Genomic DNA, 10,887 nt, shown 5'->3' with positions numbered 1-10,887 from the left:
TCCTTAATCTCCATCACTTATTTCACCCATCCCCCCACCAATCTTCCTTTTGGTAACCATCAGTTTGTTCTATATAGTTGTTCTATATAGTTAAGAGTCTGTTTGCCTCTCTCTCTTTTCCCCCCAAATATGTTCATTTATTTTGTTTCTTAAATTCCAAATGTGAGTGAAATCATATTGTATTTGTCTTTCTCTGACTGACTTATTTCATTTAGCATTATACCTTTTAGTTCTGTCCATGTTGTTGGTCTCATTCTTTTTTACAGCTGTGTAATATTCATTGTGTATGAATACTATATTCTTATCCAGTCATCTCTGAGTGACCCATGGTTTGCTACTGTGTCTTGGCTTTTGTAACCAATACTGCAAAAAGTGTAGGGATGCATGTATCCTCAAATTAGTGTCTTTGTTTCCTTCAGGTAAATACCCAGTAGTAGAATTACTGGATTATATGTAGCTTTTTTCAGGAACCTCCATACTGTCTTCCATGGTAGGTGTATCAATTTACATTCCCATTTATTGGAAGGTGGAGAAAGGATAATAAAATATCCTCCAGACTTGGAAGGCTCTTTGAGATTAAAAAACAAAGCAAGCCACTCTGAATCATTTACACACAAATGTATTTTTCTGACAGGCAAGTTCAGGCAGGTGATGATCCAGAGCTGTGCAGCTATTCTCTGCAAAGCCTAGAACTAAATCCACAGATTTTATAGAAGAAGGGACTATGTAAAGTTCAATAAAGGGTCTAACACTTTACAGGCCCCATGGAGCCACCTGTGTGCCATAAGAGCAGAAAGTGTAATATTTCTATGAGTTGTCTAAACAACTTTAGGGAACATCAGAATAAGTGTTCATGCATTCTGCTTAGGGCATACAGCATATTTATTTGATTGTATGTTCTTTTTCTATTTCCTATATTTTATTCTAAGGGAATTTTACACTTCTTGATAGAGCTTTGCTATCCTGAGGGTCTCTCTGCAAATCTTATTTTGTTTTTCTTTTCACATGTAGGGCATGTAGGTAGGAAAGAGTTTGAGAGGAAGAAGAAAAAGGCTGAATCCAGGAATTGAATTGCATGTTTGGATGTTCTGAACAAAGTACTTGGATTCCCAATGCTGGTGAATAATGAACTTAAATGATAAAGAACAAGGTGAAGAAAAAAGTTTGTCATGTGTTTTGAATATAATGATGCCATGGTCTAAGTTAGGGGGGCAAGTATATAAAATCCTTTATAGACAGGGTGACTTTAAGCAATAATCATGTGGAGACATCTAACTAGTTGAAACACAAGACAAAGAATCAAATAGAGTCCAAAGCAGTCATAGGGAAAGGAAGAGTATAGGTGAGAGAGAGTGTAGGTATGCACAGTATTAGCTCCCTTAAACATGTTTAAGGGACAAATGGAAGGAGCACAGCTAGAGAAAAGATGAAAAAGGAGAGATGCCAGAAAATTCCAGGCAATAGAAGAAATGACTATGGCAATGGCCAAAATGACACCACTCCCAACCTAAAAAAATATCGGCTAGTGAGAGAGAAGGCTTTCCAGGATAAGAAAGGACAAGTTTTGTTGACTTCACCCTTCAAACAAACAAAAAAAAGAAGAATATGTACATATGTGAGAATTAACTGATTTCCCCCCTAAGTTAGCAAAGTTTTTTTTTTTTTATGATGCTGGTACTCTTTAAATATAAAAATATTATCATTTTCATTTAATTGCATGTTTACTTTCATCAGTTTATTTTTTAATTATTTTAGGAGATTATGTGTAACAATCTATATCAATAGAAATATAAACCAAGGAGAAACGTATTAGAGTAGAAATATACTTCTCATGTTATTTTGATTTCTAAACTCTCTAAATGTATTATGTGTCCAAAGTGTTCAAGAATATAAATATTATGAAAGGACAACTATTACTACCCCTCCCCAAAAAGGGGAATTTATTTTTATAAATAAATATATAATATATTTATATATTATATTATAATTATAATATATTATTATATATATCATAATATATTGTATTTATTATATATTATATAAATATACAATTATTACTATTACATGTAGACATTCTGCATAACATACTAAAATCAGACCCGCCCCCCTTTTCCATAGGAAACAAATGGCTAGTGTGTCTTTATAAAGTATTTGAGTGTGAGTCATTGTTTAGGTATGCTGCTGTGATAATACTGGCTTCAAGCAATAGAAAATATAAGCCATAAAAAAAGGAGGTGCCTAGGTGGGGCAGGTCATGATCCCAGGGTCCTGGAAGCAAGCCCCACATTGCGCTCCCTGATCAGTGGTGTCTGCTTCTACCTCTACCCCTTGCCATGCTCATTCTCTCCCTTTCTCTTCCTCAAATAAATAAATAAAATCTTTAAAAAAAAAAAAAAAAAGACACACATACACAGGCAACAGCAGCATTTTTTTTCCCCAGAAAGCCAATGGAAAATGACCAGGCATCGTGAAGCTCTCTACCTTTTTATTCCTCTCTCATCTCAGTGTAAGGAAAGTAAGTGTTTGGCTAGAAAAGATGGTGTTTGTTTAAGGATTGCTGAAGCTCAGATACCTGACCTAGGTAATTTTGAAGTCACTTTTTTGTTCTCTAATAAGGAGTAGAAACTTTCTTCCTATCATACAGTAACAGAATTAACTATAATAAAGGAAACCACCTATTGGTCCACGTGTATCTAGTTTTCTTTTACAATGGAAAAACTCATTGACTAATGGCAAGTAGAAATGAAACTCCCTGTCATCCAAAACCTCAAGACTCTGCTGTAGCCACACAGAAGTAACCACAAACAATTTCTCTGCCAGATCATGAAAAATAATATTCAAGATTGATTAAAATTAATGTTAAAGATTAGGTTAGAACAGAATGTGAATGTGATTTACATATATGCATTTGTATTTTTAAAAAATAACTATAACATATGAGAATGTTAGTTGTAACCAGCCCTAAGCTCACTCTTACAGATGAAATGATTGCACAAGACTGCATCAGCCATAGCTTGAAAGAGCCTTTGAAAATATTCCATTTATCATGGATCCTCTACAATGTTGAGTATCAGCTAGCAGAACCAGTTCACAGTTTTATTTGTTTTCATGTTGCTACCACATAAAGTTTGAAATTCTGTTTTTTTTTAAAGATTTTATTTATTTATTTGACACACAGAGATCACAAGTAGGCAGAGAGGCAGACAGAGAGAGGGGGAAGTAGGCTTCCTGATGAGCAGGGAGCCTGATGTGGGCTTCGATCCCAGGACCCTGAAATTCTGACCCGAGCCAAAGCAGGGGCCCACCTCACTGAGCCACTCAGGTGCCCTGAAATTCTATTTTTATTGGTTTGTACATATAAGGTGGAACACAAGATAATGTCACATTAGAAAGAATGATAGAAAATCACTTTTTTTGCTGATCTCATAGAAATAATGAGTCAGTCAAAAATAATCAATAAATGCAAGAGCTATTGGGTGAAAGTTTGATAAGGAACAGGAATGTTGAATCTGAAAGTATCTCCCCATGGCTTAATTACAAACGAGAAAATGATAATTCTATGGAAGAAACCTAGGGCAAACCACATGAACAAGGGATCCAAGTCATTGTTAAGGAATGAGTTAAACTGATCTCTTCTCTTCTCTCTTCTCTTTTGAGGCAATGAGAAGGATACAACATCCCTTAGAGGGTATTTTTATTATCTAACTCCTATCATGTAAAAACATCATGCAAGCCCCCACCTAGAGAAATACCACATTCTTAAAGTATATGAATGTCTTGAAAGACAAAGAACAGTAGAAAATTGTTTCATATTGAAGAGGCAGAGCTAAGGCACATGGGTGGTTTAGTTGTTAATCCACTAGGGTTGTGATCTGGAGGTCCTAGGACAGAGCCCTATATCAGAGACCCTGCTTCTCCCTCTCTCACTCCCCTTGCTTGTGTTCCCTCTCTTGCTGTCTCTCTCTCTATCAAATAAATAAATAAAATCTTAAAAAAAAAAAGAGGCAAGACAACACAGGATACTGGATTGGATTACATAATGAAGAAGAATAAAAGTAGTATAAACCACATTAGTGGAAAAATTAGCACAATTTATATGTTAACATTATATTACATAAAAGTAGCAATATATTTATGTTAAACTTCCTAACTTTGATCATTACACTTTATTATGGAAAAGAATATTCTCATTCTTGGGAAATATAACCTGAGTTACTTTAGAAGGTCTCAGAGAATAGTTCAGAAAAAAAAAAAGGAGAAAGAGTAATAAGCCTAATGTGACAAAATGTTAACAAAAAATATATCTACACGAAGATCTAAGAAACTTATTTTTATCATTCTTGCAACTTTTTTGTAAACTTGGAAGTATTTTAAAGTGTAAGATTAATTAATGAAAGTATCACATGAAAATTTGGTATATTAAGAAAGCAGTGCTGTGTTCTAAGCCTGTTTTGAGATTATGGGCCTTGGAACGGAAAGCTGTATGTTATATCAGGTGTTAGCATCTATCTGGGATTCCTGAATGGCAGGGAAAAGTTCAGAAATTAAAGAACTGACCTCTAGTCTTTAGAGTGAAGTCCAATATCAAAGCTAGCCGTGAAAAATCAAAACAAGGGACCTCCGATTTCAAAGTGAATAAGGTTAATGAATAGGGACAAAGTTCTCTCCTCAGGGTTCTAACAAGTATCGCCAAGACTCATCCTCACTATGTGGGCTGTATTCCTTATCACTGGAGTACAGGAATTCATTGCACCTCAAAATTTTTCTAAAGTCCTGTGGATTCCCTCTATATCCACCGTGTATCTTCCAAAATCCATCTTCAGAATTTTTGAACAGATATTCATGAGAAGGTGAATCAAATATGCCAGTCACATGGTGTATTTCATCATTATTATTGCTATTATGCTTATTTCCAGGCAACAAAAGAAAGTGAACTGATCAACTCCTTCAAACGTAATTAGCCAAAACAATAAGTTCTTACAGTGATAGATGGATGAAGAGCTAAATTAAGCTCAATATATACAAACTGTAGAAATTATTTCTTTGCTGGCTGATGAGTAATTCTGACTAAACATGCAGAGAATGTCACATCCCTGTGCACCCAAATGTTCATAGCAGCAACGGCCACCAGAGCCAAACTATGGAAAGAACCTAGATGTCCATCAACAGATGAATGGATAAGGAAGATGTGGTATATATATACAATAGAATACTATGCAGCCACCAAAAGAAATGAAACCTTGCCATTTGTGACGATGTGGATGGAACTAGAAGGTGTTATGCTTAGTGAAATAAGTCAATCAGAGAAAGACAACTATCATGATCTCCCTGATATGAGGAAGTTGAGAGGCATTGTGGGGGGTTGGGAGGATAGGAAAGGAATAATGAAACAAGATAGCATCAGGGAGGAAGACAAACCATAAGAGACTCATAATCTCAGCAAACAAACAGGGTTGCTCGGGGGCATGTCGGGAAAGGGCAGGGTGGCTGGGTGATGGACATTGGGAGGGTATGGGCAATGGTGAGTGCTATGGAATGTATAAGCCTGATGATTCACAGACCTGTACTCCTGGGGCAAATAATACTTTATATGGTAATAAATCTAATTAATTAAAAAAAAGAAAAAGAAAGAGTACCCACTCCAAGCTTTTAAGTTTGGTTAAATTTATAGGGATTCAAAAATATCCTTAGCCTTTGATGGGGTGGTGGGAGAGTGTGTGCCTGGGTGGCTCAGTCAGTTAAGCATCTGCCTGGGTGGCTTCGTCATTTGGGTCGTGATCTCAGGGTCCTGGGATGGAATCCCATGTCAAGCTCACTGCTCAGTGGGGAGTCCGTTTTCCTTCTCCCTCTGCCTCTCCTCTTGCTGCTCTCTCTGACAAATGAATACATAAAATCTTAAGATAAAGAAATACCTTAGGCTTTCTAGGAATATCCTCTCCTTCTCCAGGGATGAATTTTTCTCCCCTTCCAAAAACCTTTAAATGTTTGTCTACCCACCTCCCATCCATGGTATGCAAAGTGGATATAATTCATCCATTCAGGGAAAAAAAGTGGCCTGTTTTCAACACAAGTCTCTGGATTTTGCACTTACCACTTGTCTATTCTCTATCAAGCTAGCTTAGGAACTTCCTGTTTTACAGTCACAGGCACATAGCCCCTTGCACTGCAGATAAAAGCTTTTGATGGTCTAGTTGATTGTCTAAACCATAGGCAAATTATTTCCCGTGTATTTCTCAAAATAAGTGTTGAGCAAAGGAAATGAAACTGGCATAATAATCATGAGCAATTTGCTCCTTCCCTCACTCCTACCATCATTCCTCACCTGTATTTTAAAAAAGTATTTTTGAAAATCATTATCTGGGGAAAAGGTTTAATTTCTTAGACATGTACATTGCATGGATGAGATAGTAAGTAAACTACCATCTTTAAATTTGGATGCTTTTGTTTATATATACACTGTTCCTCAGAAGACCTAAGAACCTGAGACGCCTGGGTGGCTCAGTTGGTTAAGTGTTTGCCTTTGGCTCAGGTCATGATCTCAGGGTCCTGGGACAGAGCCCAGTGTCAAGCTCCCGGAGTCTGCTTCTCCCTCTGCCCTACCACTCATGCTAGTGCTGAGAAATAAAAATCTTAAAAAAAAAAAAAAAGACACAAGAATCTACTCAGGATTGTGCTGACAATTTAAACAATAAAATTAAATAAGATGTAGATAACATCCTTTTCTTAAATGACCAAAAACAAAGGCTATACTTTTACCTACCATTGAAAGAATTTGAAATTAATGTTAATAAACTCCTGGCAATGAGTCAAATAATTCATATCGAACTAAACTTAGCTCAAATGTCCGTGATTTATACTAAGTGTTCAAAATCCAGAGATTTTTTAATTACTTAAATAAGGGAACTCAATTACTCCAAAATTCTCACTAATGGAATGTGTGTTTACTATTTTACAAAAAGTAAATACTACATTCTAACTAAAAATGAGCTAATGTTGAATCACAAATGCCAAATTCCTTTGTAAAGCAATTGTTAAGAATGCAATTTTGCTCATTTTTCTGACAAGATTGCTTGAATTCTATGTATGCCAATGCCAGCAACTGATTAAGTAACCAAGTTCAGTTTGATACCAGAAATATGCTATAAGCTGCCACCTTTTCTTGATTGTATAAATTCAACTATCTTATCAAAAGTTTTAAGATTGGGGGGCGCCTGGGTGGCTCAGTGGTTTAGGCCACTGCCTTCGGCTCAGGTCGTGATCTCAGGGTCCTGGGATCGAGTCCCGCATTGGGCTCTCTGCTCGGCAGGGAGCCTGCTTCCCTCTCACTCTCTCTGCCTACTTGTGATCTCTCTCTGTCAAATAAATAAATAAAATCTTAAAAAAAAAAAAGTTTTAAGATTGGAAGTACATGTATTTTTTAAAGACTTTGAGAGAGAATGAGAAAGAGCATGAAAGGGGGAAGGGTCAGAGAGAAGCAGCCTCTCCACTGAGCTAGGAGCCTGATATGGGACTGAGACTCCAAGATCATGACCTGAGCAGAAGGCAGTCACTTAACAAAGTAAGCCACCCAGGCGTCCTGCAAGTATATTCTTGATAAAACTTTGATACTGCTCATGGGAGTTCAGTCAGCTGAAGAAAATGATCTCTCAATTAACTAATCTGTAGGATGTATTTTATGTATCTGAGTAAACCCATTTTTATGCTGTAACAGGATATTCCCAAATCATCAGATGTTTGTCACTTATTTTTGCCCAATGAGACCAAGAGGTAGGTTTTCTTGCATGGATTTCTGGTGAGAATAAGCCACTTTCCAAACATACCACATTTTAAACTTTTTATTTGCATATTAAAAATTGTGCATTCCAATACTTAAAGTCATACAAAGAAAAAAATGACACTCTTGACTAAACTGCATTTCACCGCCTGCAAGACCCACTTGGTTTTTACTAGTTGTGTCCACCCAGCTTCTTCCTTTGCTGATGTATAGGAGGCTTGGCTTCCCAATCAGTAGTTCAGATTCTTTGATAAGAACAAGGCAGCACAGTCATTTAAACTTGATCCAACCTCTTTGCATCTTACAAAGTTAAACAGCTAAAAGAAGTAAAATAAGAAGGCAATGCTTGTGGAATGTACAGTGCATACTGGCAGCGCCCGCCTCATTACGATTCGCCTGCTTGCTTCTCCTGTTCAATCGCTGTGACAGGAAAAAAAGAAAAAAAAGATGGAGGGAGCTCATTTGGCAGACTCAGTACAGCCTCGTGTTGAAGTATAAGATTTTCGTACTTTTCGTTTACAGTTATCTTCCCGTATCATAAAAATCCAAGTATCAAGTCATCCCATCGTGCTAACAGGACCATTAAAAAACTATTTTAACAGATAAAATGGTATAATAGTGCATATTAATATAGTATACCAAACACCCCATCATTATTAAATTATTAAAGCGCTGTTGTTTGTTGGCTACAAAACAATTCTTAGTCAATCTTTGCAGGCCACATTCATCATAAGAACTGTCAGCTCCTCCCCCGCGCCCCGTGCTTCCCCACCCCCCACTCCCCTCCCTTCCCAGTCCGGGTCCTTCTCCCAGCCCCTCCCATCCTCGTTCCCGCCCAACATTTTTCTCCAGGGTGGGGGGGGGGGGGGCTTACTTTCTTTTGAAGGCAGTGGATTTTTCTCTTGTGTTTCTGTCTTCTTCAATTTCGACTTATCGAATTTCTCAATCTCAGCCATATCGGGTTTGTCAGACATGGTTGCAGAGGAAGCTGCATATACAAAGCCAAGAGAGAGGTTGAGACGAGTGAGCGATCCACCCTTGTCTCCCCCGGCTCAGAAATGCGCTTGTGCCCTCGCATCCCCCGCCTGAAACCCCACCTCTCCCTCCTTCCGCTTTCATTGAAGGCTACAGCTCGTCCTCTTGCTACACACAAAAGAAGAACCCGTCTTCATTATTTCCAAATGCGGGGGGGCCAAACTGGGAAGATCGCCCTCTCATTAGGAGGCGAATCTTTCCGAATAATGAGATTGAGCACCGTGGGTGTCAGTTACAATGGCCGAAAATTAAAATCTGGCTAGAAGAGTGAAACCATGTCAAGTGGGGTGGGGGGGATCGAGTAGAAATTCTTAAAATGAAGCCGAGGCTGCACAATGCTTCCATTTTACATGTGTCTCCCCCCGATGCGGGCCCGTGCTGCTTTTCTCCTCTGCTCACAAAGGCGGCAGAAGCAGCCCGCACCCCGACCACCGCCCTACTGCCGCCTCGCTGGCGCTCAACAATGCAGCCGGCCGCGCACAAAGCGGCCGCACACCCGGAAAACCAGCCCTCAGCTGCGTTTAGGGGCAATTCGGCAACCCCTGCAAGAAGGGTTGGATGTTCCTCCTCCCCGCCATTATAGCCCAGCCACCCTAGATCTGGACAGACGGGAGTCCAAGAAGCCATCAGAGACTGCAGGAAAAACGTTAATTGTCAAAGCTCCGGGCTTGGGTGGGTGGGAGTTAGAACAAAGGATTTTTCTGTTGCAGATTCATCACCCGCTTAGAGGCAGTGCAGAATGCCCGGGGTGGGGGGGGGGGGGGGCAGTGGGTAGGAGAAGAAAAATGCTCCCTCGGAGCTGCACGGCCAAACGCCCGGTTTGGGGGTGGGGGTGGTCTTTAAATTACCAAGCTCCCGACCCCGTACCCCAGCATCTGGAAGGGTTCGGCATTCCCCAGGCCCCAAGGCAGGCTTCCCGGGAAGACCCTCTGGGCTGGGCTGTAGAGACGCCTCCGCAGGGAGACGGGCGCCGAGAGGCGAGCGCGGGCGCGGGGTGCGAAGGGACCGAGGGCAGGAGGCAGGGACCCCGGGGCTCACCGGAGCGAGGTGCGCGAGCGAGGGAAGCCCGGTGTGCTCAGTAGCCGCCGCGGAATGCCGGGGGCGGGGAGCGCGCCGCGCGCTGCTTTATGCGCGCTCGTATGTAAATGAGGTGACGTCACCCGCGGGCTCGCTTAACTCCTTCGCGCCTGATCTCCGCCGGATCCGGGGGCCGGCCTGGCGTTTGGGGGACCCCCGCCCGGCGTGCACCGGTGCACCCTAACCGCCACGACGGCGGAAAATTAAAAGGAGCCAAAGCTCCCTCCCCCAGCACTTCCTGCATCATGCGTTTCCCCCGCCTCCTGTCTATTTTATCATAATGGATTTTTGCAGCCGCCGCGCAGACCTGCTCTTGGGGACCGGGCAGGGTAACTGAGGGTTGGCCGGTACCTAGAGGGACAGGCATTCCCTCACTGCGAAGCCCGCTTTGTCTGGCGCGGACAGCCCCGAGCGAGGGTGCGGTGGCCGCGCTGGAGGGCCTCGCCCACTGCAGGGGTGAGATTCCTGTGACTCAGCTTTCGAGCCGGCGGAGGGCCTCCGCCCCACCCCGGTCCTCTTTGTCTCCTCAGCCGGCTTCTCCTGAAACTGGTTCTTAATTTTAAGAAAGTTTCCTCATTGTAACATTTATATTTTTTTCATCGCTATAATTTTTGTGAGCACCCAAATGAAATGTCAAGTTGAAGTTGTACGGATTTGAGGCTAACAACGAGGAAGTTCTTTTTCTTTTCTGTTCCTTATTTTTCTAAATATGAAAGTGATTGCTAACAAACCCCTGTTGAATCTCATCTCTTAAAGATGACAATTTAATTAAAAAATCAACCTCTACATTTTAAAGGGAGCATTTTCTGCAAAACATGTTTTTGAATTTTGCTGCTTTAAGTTACATCTCGCAGATTTACATGAAAAGCAGTTTTCAAAATGGCACTTGACTGAATACTACTGACTCCTTTGCTCTTTGAACTGTTATAAATGCTGTACTTTGCACCAATAAATGGCAAATGAAAGATAAACGACCAAAGATTCAAAAACTCCTACTGGAG

The 10,887-nt window shown here is 40.6% G+C and overlaps 1 protein-coding gene across 1 annotated transcript; it reads right to left on the bottom strand.

Annotated features, from left to right (window-relative positions):
* Positions 1–7,980: 7,980 nt before the first annotated feature.
* On the bottom strand, positions 7,981–9,926 carry LOC123935835 (thymosin beta-4). Its single transcript, XM_045996644.1, has 3 exons — positions 9,848–9,926; positions 8,649–8,762; positions 7,981–8,194 (listed from the first exon to the last, which is right to left on the bottom strand). The coding sequence occupies exons 2-3, from the start codon at positions 8,746–8,748 to the stop codon at positions 8,160–8,162; spliced, it is 135 nt and encodes a 44-aa protein (XP_045852600.1). The 5' UTR covers positions 8,749–8,762; positions 9,848–9,926; the 3' UTR covers positions 7,981–8,159.
* Positions 9,927–10,887: the final 961 nt, after the last annotated feature.

Source organism: Meles meles, chromosome Y (genome assembly GCF_922984935.1).
Source record: "Meles meles chromosome Y, mMelMel3.1 paternal haplotype, whole genome shotgun sequence".
In the NCBI taxonomy this organism is placed as follows: domain Eukaryota; kingdom Metazoa; phylum Chordata; class Mammalia; order Carnivora; family Mustelidae; genus Meles; species Meles meles.
The sequence above is the reverse complement of the archived record's forward strand: the minus strand, read 5'-3'. Positions and strand labels throughout refer to the sequence as shown.